The sequence below is a fragment of the Octopus sinensis genome, unplaced genomic scaffold, assembly GCF_006345805.1.
Source record: "Octopus sinensis unplaced genomic scaffold, ASM634580v1 Contig19387, whole genome shotgun sequence".
In the NCBI taxonomy this organism is placed as follows: domain Eukaryota; kingdom Metazoa; phylum Mollusca; class Cephalopoda; order Octopoda; family Octopodidae; genus Octopus; species Octopus sinensis.
In genome coordinates this window covers 2,054-25,250 of record NW_021836305.1, presented here as the reverse complement: position 1 = coordinate 25,250, position 23,197 = coordinate 2,054, and the positions used below count along the sequence as shown (strand labels likewise).

The following is a 23,197-nucleotide window of genomic DNA, read 5'->3' as shown; positions in this document are numbered from 1 at the left end:
TTTAAAACATTCGCTAGACAAAACTTGCCTCTCTACTCTCACTTTCCTTTTCAAGTGGTACTTGAAGAAGTTGATGAGAGTTTGACCAGAGAAGAAAGTGTTTGTCTCCAATCCTTTCAGATGCGTCCACCAGATACATTCTTTCGCCATAGCCACAAGGATGATGAAAACAGCTCTTCCTTCCCGTTTGAAGGAAGGAGGCGTGACAATATTGACGATAGACTCAGCTGATAAACCGACTCGTCCCACACGTGACAGCAGTTGTTCAACATAAGCCCACAGGTCGGAAATTGTTGGACACAGCACGAGTGCGTGCAGAACGGTTTCGTCACTCTGACCGCATCTCGGGCAGGTCGGCCCCGTGTTTCTCGAGCCGTGTCTGTAGAGCTTATCCCGAACGGGTAGCGCTTCTCGGTAGCACTGCCAGGCCAGGGATCTCTGAAAGTTGTCCATGGGCCCTGGCCCGAAAGTCATCCCGAACAGGCAGGTCAGGTATTCCTCGTCGATGTCCAGGTTCGCCCCGAGCTCATCGTCGTACCTCCCCTCCACTAATCCCCTATAGAATGCTTTGGTTAGATAGATAGATAGATAGATAGATAGATAGATAGATAGATAGATATGTATGTATATAAGGAGTAAATGTAAAGATAGGCAGGTTACTCCTTAAATACATTTAATATAAAAAATGTACATATGTTTATATATAAAAAGTTCAAACTTACACAATGAAAATGATATCAGGAATTAAATTGATTCCATCATCAGATGATAGATTCTTTATCATTGGATAAAGATTCTTTAATCTCCTTTCTGTAAACACCTCATATGTAAAATTCTTCCCTGAAGACAGAGGCTGGTATTATCCAATGATGGAATCAATTTACAATCATTATTTTGGACCATCAAGCCCCCAGAAACAGCTGTTTGAGTTGTAAAACTCTTATTCGACCCCTTTAATTCCTATCATTTCTGTTCTGTGTAAGTTGGACCTTTTTATATGTAAACATATGAACCTTTTTTTTTGTATTAAATGTATTTAATATATTTTGTATACTGACTTGACTAACTTGCTTACCCTTATATTTACTGCTCAAATTTAAACCTCTTGAGCACTATGAAGTGTATTCTATAGGGAGAATATCTGTCTGATCATCATCATTTAATGTCCGCTTTCCATGCTGGCATGGGTTGGACTCATTTATGAACATATCATTATCATCATCATCATTGTTTAATGTCCACTTTCCATGCTAGCATGGGTTGGACGATTTGACTGAGGACTGGCAAACCAGATGGTTGCACCAGGCTCCAGTCTTGATCTGGCAGAGTTTCTACTGCTGGATGCCATTCCTAACGCCAACCACTCCGAGAGTGTAGTGGGTGCTTTTACATGCCACCGGCACAAGGGCCAGTCAGGCAGTACAGGCAACGGCCATGCTTAAATGGTGTTATATATATATATATATATATATCTTATCATGTCATATATATATATATACATATACACACACACACACACAAACACGCATATATCTATTTCATATATATGTATGTATGTGTGTGTGTATATAATTATTTTATGTCCATTTTCCCATGCTTATACTTTCTTTGTCTTGTCTACCACTACCACAATACTTCATGCCACCCTTGAACTAGTAAGTTGTGTACATCTCCTATCTGTACCCACCTAGTTACACCCCTCTGCTATCCTTATTGTTGGCCAAGTACAGTTTATTACGTGCCACTTGCTGCAACTTTTTCTACTTCCTTCATGACCTTCAGACGTTCAACCTCCTGAGATCATCCTTCTCCATTTCGTCCCATGTCTTCCTTAGTCTTCCTCTGTTTTGCGTACTTCTTCTGTTTGGATCCTTTTGCTACTAATTTACTCCCATCCATCATCCCTAAATGTATCACATATCTCTACAAGCTCAGTATTCTACACCTGATGACCCTTACCTCCCTTTTCTTTTAAAGACTTTTTCACTGTTCACTTCCTGTGCATATTCTATGTACCGTAAATCCTCGAGTATAATCCGCATTTTCCCCCAAAATTTAAGGGTCAAAATCACCAGTGTGTACTACATACGAGGTTAAAAGTGAAAAATATTTTCTCAGCAATGTCCGAGCCTCAATGCTTATTCCGACGCATTTTGTGATGTCGGACGCGAAAATACATCAAGTTAAGCCTGAAAGCAATGAAGTCATAAAAGAATCATCCATAACTTGCAGTAAGCAACATTTATTAAAATAAAAGTATTCAGAACATAGAATAACATGTAACAAACACAATTTGCAAACATTTACATTCCCATATAACAGTTAAGAACACCACCATTATTGTATTACGCATGCACGGAAGTGTTTGTTCGACTAGGTGCTGCTGGCTTAATTATGCGTGACTCAGATTAGAGAAGAGGTGTGTATTATACACAAGGTTTAGGTTTTTCAGAAGCACAGCCCCCTAAAAATCTCTTGCGTATTATACTCAAGGGCAGACTATACTCGAAGATTTACGGTACTGTTCCTGCAGTTTTCGGTACTGTTTCTCATGAGTTGTGCACCAGAGCACCGTATACAATGAGTTCATTATATAATCTCTCCACCACATCACATCAAATTACTTTCGTACCTAATTCTTTCCCTCAGCACATGTTCTGTTACTCATACATACTGGCATTACACATTCTGCTGCATACAAAGTCTGTCTTCTCTCTCAGCCTACTTGTGATCTCACTTCAACTCTTGTAGTTTACCCATTGTTTATGCTGGGTTCACTGCACAGAATCCCTTCAGACATTTTGGGCATTGCCATCTCCTTGATGGCAATAAAGTTCTTGGTATTTGCAACACAAGCACTTGTTCTGGTACTGTTTTTCTATGTATTGTTGGCGGGGATGTTTTTTTATTTATTATTAGTGTTGCTTAATATGTTTTGCTAAAATTGGTGTTTCTTTTCAGATATCATCAGAAAAAGGTAATTAAAATTCATTAAAATGACAGATCTATCGGACTTTCAACGAGGTTAAATTGTTGGTGCTCGTATGGCAAGCACTAGCGTTATGAAAACACCTGAAATGTTTGATGCATCAAGAAGTACTGTCTCGAAAGTAATGACAGCCTTTGAGAAAGTGGGAAAAACCTCCTCGTTGAAACAAAATTCCGGAAGAAAACCAAAACTTTCAGATAGGGACTGTCGGACTCTTACGCAACTTGTTAGAAAGGCTCACAAGACTACAGCTCCCAAAATTACTGCAGGGATTAATGACCACCTCGAGAACCCAGTTTCCACAAAAACTGTTTGCTGGGAACTACACAAAGCCAGGTTTCACTGGAGGGCTGCAATCAGAAAACCACTACTTTCAAAAACGAACGTCGCAAAGCATTTAGAGTGGAGTAAAACCTAAAGAATTGGTCTCTAGAGCAGTGGAAGAATGATATTACCTTATTTCTGACCACCGGCCGAGTATACGTGTGGAGACAGCCAAAAGAAGCATTTGACCCAGACTGTTAAACATGGAGGGGGATTTGTGATGATTGGGGTGTGGGGCTATATCTTGGAAATCCGTCTGCCCAATGGTTTTCCTTCATAGCAGAATTAATAGTCGAGACTATTTAAGCATTTTATCTGATCAAATTCATCCTATGGTTGTGGAACTGTTTCCGGAGGGAAACGCAATCTTTCAGGATGATAATGCACAAATTCACACCGCTGAAGTTGTTACTGAATGGCACGAGGAACATTCTGGTGAAGTTGAACACCTTATTTGGCCACCACAGTCCCCAGATCTCATTATTATTGAACATTTATGGTGCATTTTAGAAAAACAAGTAAGGAGTTAATATCCTCCACTATCACCACTACAAGAACTGGAGGCTGTTTTAGCTGAAGAATGGACAAAAATTGCTTTGGAAACAATTCAAACTTTGTACGAGTCCATACCTTGAAGAATTCAAGCTGTGATTACACCTAAAGGTGGTCCTATCCCATATTAAAATAAATTTGTTTGAAATTTTAAGGTGCTTCTATTATTTTGTCTAACCTCTGTACATATATATATATAAATAATCATCGTCGGTATCATTGTTTAACGTCCATTGTCCATGCTGGCATGGGTTGGATGGTTTGAGCAAGGGCTGACAAGCTGGAATGACAGACAAACAAAAACAACGGAGCACTCCTAAAAATGTAACTGGGAGTGTGTGTGTGTGTGTATAAAGACAGATAAAGAGATTAATAAAAGAAAAGTTTATTGTCTCCAGTTCAAATTCCTTCTTCCAACGTATGACTGAGCAATGCTTGCCATTGTAAACTTTGTTATTTCAGTGAGGCATTGAAAACTGATCCGATATTAACTTGATACTAATCCCAAAGTCAGGAAACCTCAACAATGAAACTAAGTACATAGGAATTTCACTGTCCAACATCTTGCCCAAAGTCATCAACCGGATGATCCTCACCAGGCACTTGATAACCATCTGAGACCAAATCAAAATGGATTTAGACCACAACATCTCAGATGTTAGCCCTGATGTGTATCATAGGAGTTGAATCGAAACAGCTACCTGTCATTATAAGCTTCATGGATTTCAGGGAAGCATTTGATAGCATTCATCGTTACAAAATGTTGAAGATTCTCTTGAGCATGTGACAATCCAGAAGAACTATTTCTTGCCTTTGCAAAGACCTACGAGAAGACCAGAGCACGTGTGTTGTCATCTGATGGAGAAATAGGATTGTTTCAGAATATATGTTGGAATTTCTCCGTTTATGCGAGTGAACTTGGTACACAGAAATTCTATGGAAGCCTGTCAACATGGAGAACAGAGCGAGCAACTTGGATCCCTCAATGCTCTACCAGAAGTTTGAGTATCGATGAAACAATTCTTCAATCATGAAGTCAAACAAGTTACTCACTCCATTCTCCTTGTTAATGTTTATATAAATTTTAGGGATAGGAACGGATTTTTAAATATATCATCAATGAAGCAATCCATCACTTTATAAAGTAAATTCCAAGCTTAGAACCAAACTGGAATTCATTGTCATCATCATTTAATATCTATTTGCCATTCTGGTATGTGTGGGTGCTTGATAAGCTACGTTGGTTTGTTTACATCCTCATACCTTAGGGGCTTGGTAGAAAAGACTTGTAGAATAAGTACCAGGCTAAAAAAGAAAAACATACATAAGTACTGGGGCCAGTCTGTTAAACTGAAAAGGTACTGCCCCAGCATGGCCACAGTCAAATTACTGAAACAAATAAAAAATGAATGAAATATTTTGATACTAAACTTCAATAAAGATATTATATAAAATAAAATTTCTTTTACAAATATAATGATTTATTCTTTTCTACTCAAGGCACAAAGCCCGAAATTTTGTTGGAGGGGGCCAGTTGATTAGATTAACCTCAGTACGCAGCTGGTACTTAATTTATTGACCCCAAAAGGATGAAAGGCAAAGTCGACCTTGGCAGAATTTGAACTCAGAACGTAAAGACAGATGAAATACTGCTAAGCATTTCGCCCGGCATGCTAACGTTTCTGCTAGCTCACCGCCTTAATATAATGATTTATTACAAAAAAATATGTTTGTTGTTGTTGTTTAGATTTGTGTTAGTTATTGTAATCGTGTATTTATTGCATGATAAAGGAACAACAACATAACACTCTGTGAGAAGCTTACAATGTATCAACAATTATATATTAATCAAAGTATTCAGTATTATAGATCCCTTACGGCCGATTTCATCAATTAGTTTTGCACTGAATATTAGCAAACTGAATGGTTATCTAATACTTGTGCTCTTCAGAGATGGCAAGTATGGAAATGTCACATTTCCCACTTGCAGAATATTGTTTATGAAATGCCTTTTAGACTCCAAAAGACAAAAATTGCACTGATAATTTTAAAAGTCAATATTTGAAGAATTTTCTCATCTTTTTTTTTATTGCTTTTTTTTTTGTAAAAATTGTTTTTTAAAAGATGTTTGTCCAAAATGTGAAAACACTTTTTCAGGTAAAAATACTAATTAGTTAGACATAGCATTTATCAGACATTTGATGTATGTGTATTCATAAAATAATTTTTCCTTTTAATCCGGTCATATTAGACATGTTAGTAAATGATATTTAGTGTATTCCTTGCAGGATTCGTTTTTCTTTTACTGGAAAGTAGCAGGAAAAAAAAATAATCCAGAAAGACATTTTATTTTAAGTAGTTACTGTGTCGCTTTCATCACTTAAAACCATCAACAAATCTATTGTCTGATAAGTTCTTCAATGAGGGTAGGTCACAATTTGGATTTTAAAAAATCAATCAATATTTAATTTCGTTCATCAAAATTTTTTTGCTCAACTTTATAATGAAGTTGTTGTTGTATTTCGGAATGTTCATTTTGCCAGTTTAGCCAATAAAAACACACGCACTATATATTTGGTGTTACTTTGCTTCAGTGTTATTTATTTTTTACATTAAACTTAATCTTATTTCGGCCAGAGTTCTTTCGTCACATTCCTGTGACAGCATCAGTGGTCCTTTGCTTTCTTCTTTCTTATTTGTGTGTCTCTCCTTACTAACCGTCAGCCATTTTGTATTTCTATTGTATGTGTCTTCCTTTGCGCATGCGTATATCTCTATGTGCGTCTATGTTTAGTTAGTGTGTGTGTGGGGGGAGTGCCTGTAATATTTGTATCTTCTGTTTATATAAGTTTGTGTAATTTGCTTTTGTTTATTCTTTTGTTCATGTGTTTACATCCACTTATTATTATTATTATTATTATTATTATTATTATTATTACGTATGCTTGTATGTATGTATGTATAACAATACTAGTAATAATAATAATAATAATAATATTTAAAAATTTAAAAAACATTTTTTTTTCAATTTAAAAAAAATTAAGGTTTTAATTAAATTAATCCTTTGGATAACGACATATCTGAGATCACCCCTGATTTTATGACACAATCTTTCTGTACTAAAGTGAACTAAATTAAAATCTTCCATCAAGATTCCATGTTAGCTTTTGCTTCAACCAAAACAATAATGACGAAGTTGTATTTGTTTTGCAAGATTCTTGATGTGAATTTGTGTGTTGAAACAAATTTTGTTGTGTGTTGGGAGAGTGGTTACACCAATAATAATAGCAATAATAATAACAAGGGCAGACCTTACAGACCTCAGAGTGAGAGAGGAAATCACCAAGTCACTGAAAAGGTGGTGACCAGCAACGAAAGAACTCTAACAAACAGCCAATCAATTGTTTGACGAGCACATTAAACAAAAGCTTGATTAGTTAGATGGTTACATATTCAACAAAATGACTAACAAGAAAGAAGTGGAATTGACCCAGTGTATGTGTTATTATGATTGGCATAACAACTCTTCCAAGATACAACAAAATTAAAAAAGTTATTTTGGTTAAAAGTTTTCAATATTTTCAAAAATAACCAAACCAAAGACAATATATTTCAATAGAAATATGGTAAGAAAAGAATTGGTGAAGATTTGATCTGGTGTCTTTCCTTTTTTTTTATGAGCAAAATAAGTTTGTTTTCTTTTCACTGTTTTTGTCAGAAGAAAGTGTTTGGCTTTATAAGCTTTGCAAGCCCTCAATGACCAGTGAACTCAATATGAATGCTCTTATCATTCGTACAATTGTAAGTTCATGTGCTGAGAATGAAATCCCAGTGAGTTGATATTCGAGCAAGGAAAAATGTATGAGTATAGATGATAGGGTGAAGTGTTAATATTAGTTAATGAAATTATGCCATGTTTCAAGTTGTTCAGAAGATTCTTTCACTGAAAAATATTGTTCATTCAATTTTACTGCAGAACAAGTATATCGTTATGTTTAGGCTTTTTTGCCTCATTTTTTGCCTCCACTTTTCAGTTGAAAATAAACCATAGCTGCTCAACATTTTACACTCAGGCTAAAGAGTCCAACGTTGAGATTTGGTTCAGTATATAATATCTCCAAGAAAATTCCAGTAAAAAGATTAAACACACGCACACACACACAAACACTCACTCTCTCTCTCTCTCTCTCTCTCTTTCTCTCTCACACACACACACACAGAGTTATCCAGAGAAATTCATTTCATTTTCATATTGTTGAGTATTTGCTTTTTCTTTTTCCCTTTTTTTCTTCCTGAAACTTTCATGGAATTAAAATTTAATTCCAAATGGCAGAATATTTGTTTTTACCAATTTTGATGCTTAAAGCTTGTTGTCTTTGGAATGGTCAGGTGGCTTATATTTTGATGGAGCAACACACGCAAACTTTTGAATAAATTCAGTAAAGGCTTCTGAAATATAGAAAAATAAGTACATAGGATGAGTATAGATGTACACTTGTATATATATTACACACACACACACAACACACACACACACACACACAGATTAAGTAATACTCTCTTTACACTTTTACTTGTTTCAGTCAGCTGACTGCGGCCATGCCGGAGTACCGCCTTTATAGTCGAGCAAATCGACCCCAGAGCTTATTCTTTGTAAGCCTACTAACACAGAGTGTATAGGGTGTTTTTTACGTGTCACCAGCATCCACACCAATGCTGATACATTGGTTTTAGTATCTCATTTCTGCTGTGGTGGGTGTATCTTCTCGAGTATAGAAATGCACCACATATCCCAGTCCTCTGTCACCTCCTTTGTAAGGTTCAGCATTCTAAGATCTCACGGTGATTAAAAAACCGGTATATATAATTGAGGCAGTATTTAGTAAAAATAGCCATCTATGTATTATACTTAAGCAAGGTCGTTGCCAGTGCCACTGGACTGGCTCCTGTGCAGGTGGCACATAAGAAGCACCATTTGAGCGTGGCCGTTGCCAGTACCGCCTGACTGGCCCTCATGCCGGTGGCACGTAAAAGCACCCACTACACTCTCAGAGTGGTTGGCGCTAGGGAGGACATTCAGCTGTAGAAACTCTGCCAGATCAGATTGGAGTCTGGTGCAGCCATCTGGTTTGCCAGGCCTCAGTCAAAGGTGGTGGCCCAAGATGGCCACAGCCAAATGACAGAAACAAGAAAAAGAATGAGAAAAGATAGGTAAAAAAAAAGGCACACTTACCCATGCATGGCAACTGGACTTTGAAGTGGAGAAAAATGAAATAGAAGATAAGTCCTCCGATGATTAAAAGGAAGGCGTAGAGAAAACCCAAATCGGGATTTTGTACAATTGGTGCTACCACCAGATATACGGAGATGATGAGCATTACAACTGGTACAAGGATGAAAACCTTAAAAGAAGATAAAGGAGAAATTTTAAAAATTAATCTTGGTTTCATTGAAAACAAAAGGGATTAGCAGCTGAAAAATTTGATGAGAATTGTAATGCTTTATCTTTTATCGTGTATTTGTTTTAATCATTAGACTGTGGCCATGATGGGGCACTGCCTGAGAGAACTTTAGTTCAATGACGCAACCTCTGTGCTTATTTTCTTAAGCCTGGGCCTTATTCTATCAGTAAATTTTGCCAATGTTACATGGATGTAAGCACACCAACACTGGTTGTCAAGTGTATATCTTCGTGCCTCTGTTTGCCCCCCCCCCCTGCTTGACAACTGGTGTTCGTGCTTCCATTCCCATAAGTTATCAGTTTAGAAAAAGAGATTCATAGAATAAGTATCAGGTTTCGAAAGCAAAACAAGTTCTAAGATCAATTCATTGAACTAAAAATTCTTCAAGGCAGTGCCCCAGCATGGCCACGTCTAATAACAAAATCCACTACAGAAAAACTTAAATAAAAAGATGTCTAACATGTGTTCTGAAAATGCAATCTATAAACAGAAAAGCAACGACACGCAGAGACACAGCTTGCTTACCGTTGCTCCATCGGTTATGATGGTGAGTGTTCCAGTTGATCCAATCAATGGAAGAGGCTGCACGTGAAATTGCACGTGCAAGTGGATGAGTACACCACAGACATGTGTACCCTTAACATAGTTCTCAGAGCGATTCAGCATAACAAAGTAATGTGACAAGGCTGGCCCCTTTGAAATACAGGTATTACTTATTTCTTGCCAGCTGAGTGGACTGGAGCAATGTGAAATAAAGGGTCTTGCTTAAGGACACATAGCGCTGCCAGGAATCGAACTTACAACCTTACGATTGTGAGCCAAATACCTTAACCACTAAACCACGTTCCTACACAGGGACACAACATGATTTAACGATTAAGAAGTTCGATTTGTAACTATGAGGCACAGACATGGCTGTCTGGTTAAGAAACTTCTCAACAAACGTGGTTTCAGGTTCAATCCCATTGCATGGCATTCAAGGAACATATCTTCTACTGCCAATCCAGGATGACCAAATCCTTGTGAGTTTTACCAAGTTCAATCAGAATCTGAAAGAAGCTCTTCATGTATGTATATATTTGTATGTATGTATATATTTGTATGTATGTTTATATCTGTATGTATGTATATATTTGTATGTATGTATATATTTGTATGTATGTATATATTTGTATGTATGTATATATTTGTATGTATGTTTATATTTGTATGTATGTATATATTTGTATGTATGTATATATTTGTATGTATGTATATATTTGTATGTATGTTTATATCTGTATGTTTATATTTGTATGTATATATTTATATGTATGTATATATTTGTATGTATATATTTGTATGTATGTATATATTTGTATGTATGTTTATATCTGTATGTATGTTTATATCTGTATGTATGTATATATTTGTATGTATGTATATTTGTATGTATGTATATCAGTGCTTTTCAAACATTTTGCTGGAGCGGAACCCCAAGAAAAGATTCCACTGGCTCGAGGAACCCCTGTGCAATAATTTAATAGTCTTATGCACACATATCTGCACAGGAGAATTAAAAATTACTGCCGATTTTAGCAGTTTTGTAACTTCTTGCGGAACCCCTGGACTGTACTGGCAGAACCCTAAGGTTCCGCGGAACCCTGGTTGAAAACTACTGATGTATATATTTGTATGTAAGTATATATTTGTATGTATGTATATATTTGTATGTATGTGCTCAGTTCCTTCTTTACTGATCAGCAGGTATTGTCTAAATGATGCAATGCGACATTCAAAGGCTGTTTTCACTGACCTTCTGCCTCTGCCACCATCACTTCATCTCACATAAGAGGGCAACGCCTGGCGGACAGGTGTGACAAAGGTCGATAGACACCAGCAGCTTGCTGCAACCAGCTTCATAACTTCCAGTAAATGTGTTGAGTGCCTTTCTTTCGTTTATCTACTCATTCGTGGGTATGTGTGTGAGTGTGTGTATATATATTTATATATATATATATAGTTCGATTTGAAAACCCCACTAGAATGGCAGAAAGCGCTAATATATGATATATGATATAAGTTATATGATGTATAAAAACATGTAATATACAAATAAATATCTGTAAATATAAAACCATTCGAATTTCTGAGTACCTCATTTCTTCTAATATAAAATACCTGTACATCATCTCCAAACCTAATATATTTATATATATATAAATATATACATATATGTATGTATGTATGTATGTATGTATGTATGTATGTATGTATGTATGTATGTATGTATGTATGCATGCATGTATGTATGTATGTATGTAGTATGTATGTATGTATGTATGTATGTATGTATGTGTGTATGTATGTATGTATGTATGTATGTTGTATGTATGTATGTGTATGTATGTATGTATGTATGTATGTATGTATGTATGTATGTATGTATGTATGTATGCATGCATGTATGTATGTATGTATGCAGGTATGTATGTATGTATGTATGTATGTATGTATGTGTGTATGTATGTATGTGTGTATGTATGTATGTGTGTATGTATGTATGTATGTATGTATGTATGTATGTATGTGTGTATGTACGTATGTATGTATGTATAGGAGAGTATTGTAGATCGCTTGAAGCATTGTGTATTGTTTGTAAAGAATAAAACGTTTTGAATGGTACAACATTCAAAGTACTGGTAGTCAGTACTTTTCTGGCTTTCATGTTCCAAATATTGGCACTAGCACTGGTACTACAAAAGCATTATGAGATATGGTTTTGTTAAATGCAGACAGCTCTGAGTTCCATATTTCCCATAGTCTACAGAAGTACTCTTTTGTTATTCTGACTTTACTCACTGCACCAATGTATGTAAATACTCTCATCGATTTCATATGCATGTGTGTGTGTGTCTCCTCGTCTCAATAACATGATATTTGTAAATGAGCATCCCTGTCATCCAAGCAGTGTTATTTATTCCTAATGTTCCGTGGAAATATATCTGCCCATAGGGAAATATTATCTTGCTTCAAAAACAGGTGAGGATTGGTAACAAGAAATATATCCACGTGTGCATGTGCGTGTATGTGTGTGTGTGTGTGTGTGTGTGTGTGTGTGTGTGTGTGTGTGTGTGTGTGATTGTCTACTTACCTTGAAAGGTCTGGGCTCATCTTTCTTTGTAAACCTCATTACTATAAGCGATAAGAAAGCCAGTCCATAGAAAAGCCAGGCAGTAAAACTGAAGAAATCAATTAGTGAAGATATTTCTCCTGGTATTATCATGATCAAAGCAATTATTGCCTGCAGATAAAGCAAAGAATTCAGTATTAGGACAGTTCTAGTACAATAGGATGTTATAATTGTTTGGAACAGACATGGAAACAAAGGAGCTCCATCCATGACGAAGCTGTTCAATTTTGTTTCTTTTATTTCTTTTACCAGTTAATATATTTTTTCTGATACAGATTTTATTTAAAGGTCATTAGAGAGAGATTTGAGATTTGGAGGAGACATGAGGCTCCCTCATTGGTTCCAAAACAGGGCCTGGATATGGCATCACAAATTTCAGCAAACAGAACTAAAACATGAAATACAATCATTCAATAAAACTGGGTAAGATAATTCACTAAACGCTTGCAATTTTGATAGATTTGCATGTTTGGGGAGCAAAAAGTGTACAGTATGTACATCATATGTTACACACATACACATTCTCTCTCTCCCTCTTTATATAATCAGTCGTTCATATATCTGAAAATGAGGCACATTCTAAAGCATTATAGCAGAAATATATTTTGTAAGAAGTTAAATGTTACGGGGCTGGTCATAAAGTGACCATTGGTTTCGTACCTATAAAGTGCTTAGCAGCATAGGTGACTCTGATGTATCGCCTCTATGACCACCCATGACACTTCTTTATACATACATAAGACTTTTCTATTTCTATTCCTGAGCGCTATACTAATACATTTGTTTGTTTGTACTCCACCTGCCTTCGTCTTTTGTTTTATTTCCCTTTATATATATATATATATTATATATATATATATATATATATATATATATATATATATATATATATATATATATACGCTTCTGATAGTCGTCCCTTGCCATGGTGGGTGCCTTTCTTACGTTTGTCTACTCACTCCGTGCACTGGTACCTTACAGGTGAGATCCCGTGCAAACAGTTGTGGTGCATCATAGGTACATATGTGTCATCTCATATAACTTGTCACAAGGTATATAATTCTTTATTTGCTGTTTCACTTATTTACATATCAATCCATTTTAGAAGTTGTCGTGTGCTGCACATTTATACAAGGAACTGTGAAGGGGCTTTGAGGCTTTGAACAGCACACTACAAGGTGTGTACCTGAATGGTAAATCATTACTTATATATATTGATATTTAGCAGAGGGAACAGAATGACTCAGGGACCAAGAATTTCATGTGTTGGCACTGATCAGCCACAAAACTTTCGGCACTTGAGTCACTCTGTTACTTCTGCTAAATATTAATAAAAATACACATATACTTATATTTTGAGTTCTATTTTCCTTGTTTCCATCGCCATACCTTTGTATATATAAGGTGCAATGGTTTATTCAAGACCTGACCAGAACCATCCAGCTTATTTCCATTCAGCTTTCAAGCCTCACAGCAGAGCTTGGCTCAATGCGGTGCCATCACTTGCAACTGGCACTCAGCTTGATAATGACTACCAGTGCATTGGCATTTCCTTGAGGTTTGGTCTCCAGATCTGAGAGCCTCATGGATGCTACTTCGGATCCACAGTGGATTCTTTCAGCCTCACTCCACTGTCCTGCCGTCATAGTGCTGACCACTTTCTATGCCACCCTTAACAAGATCATAAATCAGGGCCTAAATGCCACAGGCTTCCCTTTCCAGCTCGAATCTGCAGGGCAAGACTGAGGGGATGGTAAAAGGCTGGATGGTATGACAATTTTCCCGTTTCGTGTTGGTAGGTCCCTCATCTGGGATGCCACAAGCTGTGACACCTTCCCCTGTGTTGTCAGCTACCAGCCCAGGCTCTGTTGTTCGTCAAGCTAAGAAAAACAAACTGTCAAAGTATAGGTCACTCTCCGACAGGTTTATGATCGAGCCTGTGATAGTTGAGACCTCCGGTGTTCTCGGTCAGGACAATCCATCCTTCAAAAACTCCATGCTTCCTGAAATTTGTGAACACTACTCTTGAAATATATATATATATACACACACACATGCATATATGCATACATATACGTACATATATATGTGTGTGTGTGTGTGTGTGTGTATGTATGGGTATAGGACGTAAAAAAACGTAAACAACATGAAATACGCAGACGAACTTGGCTATGTGAACAACGAGAGGAACAAATGGTAAACAAGACAAGTAACATAAAGAACAACCCTTCATCAGTTGTTGGCTGTCCATCAACTCCTCATTTCGAGCAATTAACAACAATATGAGGCTTCGAAAGGCAGTTGCTCCCGTGAACCAAAATAAAATTTGGGATTTGTGGAGGGTCAAAGTTGGTAACAAAAGCAGGACAGTGGAGACATACAACAAGCCAAACTTCGTAAACAACGGAAGATGTATCATAGTCCTGTCCAAGAGGTAATTGAGATTTGTCTTTACATGTTCAGCCAGGGCAGGTTTGAGTCATCTGTTACTTATTGATATACGACTTGGCATTAACAGGACATAAAAAAGAAACTTTTATTGTGTGTCTGTTAAAGATTTTACTGTGTCTATGGGTTCTAGTGGTTAGAGTGTCAAGCATCTTGATCGTAAGATTGTGGTTTCGATTCCTGGACCGGGCGACGCATTGTGTACTTGAGCAAAACACTTCATTTCATGTTGCTCCAGTCCACTCAGCTGGCAAAAATGAGTAACGCTGCGATGGAATGGTGTCCCGTCCAACTGAAGAACACATACGCCATTGAAACCAGGCCCATGAGCCCGGCTAGGCTTTAAAAGGGTGCTAGGAAAGTGGATATCTACTAAGTGCAAGGACCTTCTACCTACATTTATCTTTCAAACTTTATATACCGTGATAAGAGGGATTCAATAACCCTTTCGATTTTAATCTGGAAACTTAAAGACGAAAGGATCAATTTCGATACAAATCCAAACCCTATATTAACAGGGTCTAAAAAACCTTCTGTGTGTTCTATTGAAAAATTGAATCTATTAAAAAGCTTGAAAACTTCCAACCAAATACATAAGTTCAAGGAACGAGATTTTTCTGGTATGCCCGTATTTCAGGACACATCTTGTCGGAATTTAAAGGTAGTCCACCGGACACATAGTAAACTATTGACAACTGGTTTACGTCTGTTTGACATTGAATTAGTGTAACATTGGTTATCTTTCTTGGGGCTTTCTTTCTTGTCTTCTTTTCAATTGTCTCTCGTTTAATTGTTTTTTACTCAAACTGACAAACGGTCTTGTTTTCATATTAATAAGTAGTGGAATGAATTCATCATCATCATAGTTTAACGTTGGTTTTCCATGCTAGCATGGGTTGGACAGTTCGACTGGGGTCTGGGAAGCCAGGAGGCTGCGCCAGGCTCTAGTCTGATCTGGCAGTGTTTCTACAGCTGGATGCCCTTCCTAACACCAACCACTCCGTGAGTGTAGTGGGTGCTTTTTATGTGCCACTGGCACAGGGGCCAGGGTAGGCTGGCAAACAGCTACGATCGGTTGGTGCTTTTTATATATCACTGACATGGACGTCAGTCAGGCAGCGCTGGCATCAGCCACGTTTGCATGGTGCTATTTGCGTTCCACCGGCACGGGTATCATAACTACAATTTCCATTTGATTTTTATTTTGATGCTGATGTTGACGTACTTGACTCAATAGGTCTCATTATTGATAAATTATTATTTCTCCCTGGGTAGCTGTAATTACAAGATTTGTGGGGATTTTTTTTAAAGATTATCTTTAATCACTTCACTGATCAAGTGTTTTTCTACATGTTAAAGCTTTACCATACGCATGCATACATACACACATACATTGTAAACAAATTTATAAGCCCCAAGTGTGTTGATATTTTATAGAATATAAAAGAATTTGTGAATGCAGGAAGATTGTGAAGACAGCTTAGAAAATTGAATCAACACCTTTACAAGGCAGCAAATACCAATTGGAGCCTTGCTGGTCACTTCTAAGGGCATTTACCTGATTTTCTAAGCTGTGTTCTCAGCCTTCCAGCGCCCAGGAATTTCTTTATTTTCACTACCCTCTTTCTCTCTCTCGCTATATATATATATATATATTGTACATACATTTAGTCACTCACTCACACGCATATGTATGCATGTATATATGTATGCATATACACACATAATTTAACAACACAATAGAATGAACATCTGAGAATACAGAGGTATCATATACTTGACTTACTAAGAATATAAGGGAGATGACAGGAGTTTTCTTCCTGATGTGAAGATAGGAGAGAACCTGTGGGAGATGACCCTCTCTGGCTGCAGCGTAAGTCAATCTAAAGATTACAAGATGAGACATTTATTGTAACAGTAAATACAGTAACAACAACACATACAATATCACAAATGTTTATATATATTGGGTCGTCCGGAAAGTTTGTGCCGTTTTATAGTAGCTTACCTTTCGACTTATTTTAGAACATGGTTGAGTTCATAAAATAGGATTTGACTACACCTCCATTTAGAGCACAGTTTAAGCTATCTTTTCGTGGAAGAAGGCTTATGTTCCTATAACCTGTGTTAATTCTGTAACCCTTTAAGATGGAAGATAAGAAAGTTCATTTTTGGCACTCGATGCTTTGGGAACCAGACAAAAATTGCTGCCGCTCGGCTGGGATGTGTTACCCCACCCCCCATATTCACCAGATATTGCTCCTTCGGATTTCCACTTATTCAGGTCTCTGAAGAATAGTCTTAATGGTAAAAATTTCAATTCCTTGGATGACGTAAAAAGATACCTCGATGAATTCTTTGACATGAAACCCCCTCAATTCTGGGAAGAGGGTATTTTCAAGTCAAAGGAAAGATTGAGACGCATTGTACAACAAAATGGTTCGTATTTAGTTGATTAAAAATGCAATGGCAAGTATTTATTGACCTTTTTCTTTCCTTTAAAAATCAGCACGAACTTTCCGGACAACCCAATATATATATTATATATATATATATATATATATATATATATATATATATATAACGGAAGGGAGAACACTATAGATAAGTAAATTAAGTAACATAACAAAACAAGTATTAAGGATTTCTCACAATAAAAATAACTAATATTGTTATTTTTGAATTAAGTGACTATAAATAGTATATGTACAAATTTTATAATTCTTTGAGAATTAACAAAATAATATTGTTGTAATAATAATATAACGTATAAACTATACAATACTATAATATTTTGGTTATTAAATTTATTTATTAAGTGAAATAAAACTAATTATCTATTATAATTGTTATCGTTATTATAATTATCATCAATTAATTAATAAATGAAATGGAAGTATTAATACATTTATTTATTTAGTATAATGAAAACATCTTATTTGTGATATGTAATTAATATTAATTCTAATATAATGATGTATATAACAGTAACTACAAGTATACGAGAATAGCATTAAAAAGATCAAATTCTGAATTAATCTGCCAACAATTTTCCAAATCCAGTAGAATAATATAGATTAAGATGATAAATCTTACAGATATACATATACACACACACACACACACACCACACACACACACACACACACGCACGTATATATATGTATACACATTCATACATATACATACACACACATATACATATATACACACACACACACATATATGCACTTATTCAAAACACATACAAATACCCTCCCCTCACACATATATATACATACATATGAATATAGAGACTTCAATAGATATACTTGTACATGTACATATACATGCATATACACATACAAATACACACACACACACATATATATATATATACACACACACACACACACACAACACACACACACACATATATATATACATATATATATGCACAAACATATGCAAAACAAGCTATAAATAGCATCAGATAAATACAAACAACATGTACCCATGTATACAAATATATATATATGCATATACTCAAATATATGATTATTCGTATATACATATACATGTACACATATAAATGGATACATATGAGTACAAATATAGACACTTAATAAAATTTTCTAAACACATATTTAGAATAGTGTGTACAAGATAGAACGCTCACACGTCTTTCATTAAGCAATTTCTTCTTAGATGTTAATAGATTTAATGTCAAAGGCAATTTGGTGAAAGGGAAAAAGGAGAAAGAAAGAAATTAACAGAAAATCAAGAGTGGAGAAATATAGCGTGATAGATGAATTGGAATAAAGCTTAAAAGCATGGAAATAGATATATGCAGTGGAAATGAAATGTAAGAAGGTAGTTAAAGGTCAAATTTTATAGATTGGTAGAAATTACTTATAGGAACTAAAGGTATGTTTTTGCCAATGTTTATAATGATAAATGCATTCTTTAAACAAGAAAATTCTTTGAGAGCAGGATGAGAAATTGTTCGTCATTACAGAGCGGACAAAAAGATTTACCTTTATCATATGGGAAGGATCTAGATAGAATATTCCATTTCATATCAATTTGTTTATTATGTTCCTTTAGTGACCAAATTAATTTATTAATCCCAGTATTTTTGTGTTTCTTGATATGTCTTAATGTAGAGTAATTGTTAGATATTCTTTTCAACAAGTGAGACGATGAACTACCTATGTAAACAAGACATCAGAACCAGAAGTAATTTTCTCTCTTCTCTTCCTTTCTTCACTACCTTTATAATAAACAAATTTATATGAAATGGAATATTCTATCTAGATCCTTCCCATATGATAATGTTTCCCAAGGCCTCACATTTTGGAGAACAGGTATAACTGATCAGATTGACTCCAGTACATAACATTGCTGGCGTTGTATCAGAATTTGAGACCCATATCAGCTGTCGACAAGGGTGCCAACACATGCGAGACCAATAGGATCGCTGTTGCAGAAGACCGCAGATAAGCCAGGAAGAATGGGCCCAGATTGGCCTCACTAGCCATCTGCAGACTCACAAAACAAGCCCACCCCCACCCCAGGATGACTAGATGGTCTTCGTCGCATCGGTGGACAAACTACATCGCTCCAAATAAAATGCAAGAACCTACATGCAGAAAATAGGAAAATATTTTGATAATCATGTAATAAACTTCACTGCCATTACCGTCATCATTGACATCATCTTCAACACCACCATCGTCACTTTCTCATCCTCCCCACCTCCATCTTCATTAATATAACCATCATCATAAACATCGTTACTATTATTAAGATGAAACAAAATATGGGCTGGAAACTTATACTCACCGCCCACTTGTGAAACAAATTCCATTTGTTGCGCCAAACGTTGACATGGCCACAGAAATTGGTATTATAATGGCAGCAACCCCAAGAACTCGATCAGCCCATAACTGGAAAAAAATAAGTATTCTTTAGAAATTTGCATCTTGAAGAATTTGTTTTATTTGTTTTTTGTTTTGTGTTTGACTGATTAATTAAAAAGAAGAACAAAAACAACATAGATCATATCCAAACCTTGTGGTGGGGTGCAGGAACTATCAGACCTGAATGTCATGTAAATAAATATAAATTTGTAACTGTGTACATTTTAAAAAATTTATTACGGAAAAAGACAGACAACAGTAGATAGAGGAACAGGGATAAATTGATAGATAGACAGAGATGGATAGAGAGAGTGACTGATAGACAGAGAGAGATAGAATGACAGATAGACACAGAGAGAGAAGCTGATAGACAGAGACAGACAGGCGGATTGACAGACAGATAGAGATAGATGAAAATAACCAGATATACAGTGTATAGATTTACAGTTAATCACACGGGCACTTTAAATTTCTTTTAAAACATTTTATTACATTTATATTTCTATCTTACAATTAACTAAATTAGCAAAGAATAATGGTTTCATATTTTTTTCTTAATAAAGATCTAAACTTTTAATATATAAATGTGAAAGAGATATTTGAATAACTGTAAACCTACTTTTGAGCCATCCTGTATAGAGATAGAGGTAAACAAATAGAGACAGGTGGTCTGATGAACAGAAATACCTATTCACTCTTTAGTTATTTCAGTTATTGGACTCGGGCCATGCTGCTCACTACCTTGAAGTGTTTCATGAAATATTCTTTTCTACTCTAGGCAAAAGGCTCGAAACTTTTGGGGTGGGGGCCAGCAGATTAGATCGACCCCAGTACGCAACTGATACTTAATTTATTGACTCAAAAAGAACCAAAGGCAAAGTCAACCTTGGTGCAATTTGAACTCAGAATGTAAAGACAGATGAAATACCACTAAGCATTTCGTCCAGCGTACTAATGTTTCTGCCAGCTCACCGCCTTTCCTCAATCAAATGTTATATTATGTATTATACTATTGGGATCTGTGGAAATTCCACAGAACAAAAAAAGATAAGAGAAGCTATTTAAGAAAGAAAGGATGATTTTTAATTTTATTTTACCAAATTATTTCACTTCCTGTCCCAATAATACATTATATGATTTTAAAACTTCCCTCTGCTAAGAACTTCAAATTTCTATTCCTCTCTTCTTCAACAAACTTTTTAACCATGTAATTCCCCTCTTCATAACATTTCTCTCTTTCTCTTCACCTTTCCTTCCCCACCCTACAGTACATCATTACCACTTCTCTCTCCCACTTTTCTCTCATCTTTTTCTCTCACTCTTCACCTCTCCCTTCAACTAACCATGTGATGCATTTGGCCTTAGTGTATTATTATACTCCTCTCTTCTTTCTTCTCTACTCACATTTCTTCTCCTGTCCCCTCTCACTTTTACTCCACCTCTCTAACTAACTAAAGTCTAATGGTCAAACAAACAAGCAGACTATTATTTAGATTGTATCATATTGAGTTACTAGATAACAGTTTTTAACTACTGTACAATCAATGGCTATGTCACCAATACCAAAAGGTAACTGCCCAACATTAAAACCAACATTTACTGCTCTGAAATGGCAACCCATGTGAAACAGTGCCCCAAAGGTAAGAGAGTTCTATGTAATTTGTTCATCCTGATCTGGGTATCAGGTGCCAAGCACTGCATTACATTTTTTCATTGTGTTTTGATGTTCGAAATTATTTTGATATTATGAGTGTCTCCACTTCCCCAATCTACATTTCATTGCTAGTCAATGGCTTAACATGGTACAGGTCTTTAAATTTCTTCATCAGTTTCTAGTAAGCCCTCAAATAGATCAAGTACTGATTTCACTACCCTCTTAGTCAATTAAACAACCCCAGTGTTCAAATACTACCTCAACCTCTTTTAGTCACCTTTTATGACATGCAGAGGAAATATAGATGCTCTTTCACATGCCAGTCAATATGAGAATATGGAAATACTTTTTTACATGCCAGTCTCCACATAGCACTAGAGAAACTTGAAGTGTTTTTCTCAAGAACACATGTCACCTGTTCCAGGAACTGAACCTGTAATCTGGCAATCATGCATGCAACACTCTTACCACTATGCCACGTGCTTTCACTGTTGCTAACTTTCACCCTCTTGTCAATACCCCTGTACATGGTTTGTACAGCTTTCACAAGCCATTCATTTACTTCCAGCTTCCTCAGTCCCCACAAGTTTACTGAGCAAAGGACTGTTGAATATTATTGATGAGAACAATGACAAGACAAAGTGAAAACAGAATGTAATGATAATTAGTTTGGCACAGAATGAGAGATAAGAAAAGTAAAGTGTCTTTAATATTTTGAGCTTACACTCTTTATCACAAAGTCAGATGGAGGAAAGAAAAATTTAAGCAGGAGTATATATGCTTGGTATGTGAGTGTGTGTGTGTGTGTGTATGTAAGGTGCCACACATCTTTGACTGTGGAGGCAGAGAAACTTAAAATGAAATGCATGGTGTAAATGCATTTATCCTCAATGTCAATACATTCAATATTTAGTTTGATAGGAAAGCAAAGAACAACGTACCCCACCAACTGTAGCTGACCGTAAGAGCTCCCGTTTTGTCATAACAGCCAGATATGAGACATTCGTCAGAAGATACAGAACGGTGACAAGGGGAATCCCAATTATTATTGCCAGTGGTAAATTTCTATAACGAAATATCAGAATACATACATTTTACAAAGGCGGAATAACTTACAGTTTTTGGCATGGAAATGTCTTGTGTGTATGTGTGTGTGCATGTGTGTGTGTGTATACACAAGGGGTGGGGCTGAAAAGTTTCTGGCTTTGAAATCAGACCTGGACACTATGCAGCAGTGGATCATGGACTGGCAACTCAAGCTGGCTGTGGACAAATGTACCACCATGCATTTTGGGAGGAAAAACCCAGCGTCTACTTACTCCCGCTAATCTCAAAAAGTCTTCTTTTGAATGTGACCTTGGCATTATTGCCAACAGCGATTTGCGTTGGACAAAACACATTGCTAAAATTACCAAAAAGGCTGAGGGTGTCTTGGCATCACTCACCAAGTCCTTTGTGAGCCACTCTCCGGCTATCTATCTGCGGCTTTATATAGCTATGATGCGGCCTCACCTGGAATTTGCCTCACCGGTCTGGAACCCCTATCTTGCCCAGGATATGAATCTTCTGGAAACCATTCAGCAACGTGCAACCAAGAGAATACCATCCATTAGGCATTTGCCATATTTTGAACGCCTTACTTCCCTGGGCATGGATACATTGAAACACCAACGTCTGGCTGATGACTTGGCACAC

General features: G+C 36.3%; 1 protein-coding gene across 1 annotated transcript; it reads right to left on the bottom strand.

Moving 5' to 3' along the window:
* Nucleotides 1-8,146: 8,146 nt before the first annotated feature.
* Nucleotides 8,147-22,602, bottom strand: LOC115232128 (b(0,+)-type amino acid transporter 1-like). Its single transcript, XM_029801983.2, has 6 exons — nt 22,444-22,602; nt 19,772-19,875; nt 16,734-16,830; nt 12,461-12,610; nt 9,099-9,267; nt 8,147-8,314 (listed from the first exon to the last, which is right to left on the bottom strand). Exons 1-6 carry the CDS (start codon nt 22,483-22,485, stop codon nt 8,226-8,228), a joined length of 651 nt encoding a protein of 216 aa, XP_029657843.2. The 5' UTR covers nt 22,486-22,602; the 3' UTR covers nt 8,147-8,225.
* Between the last annotated feature and the right edge of the window lie 595 nt (nt 22,603-23,197).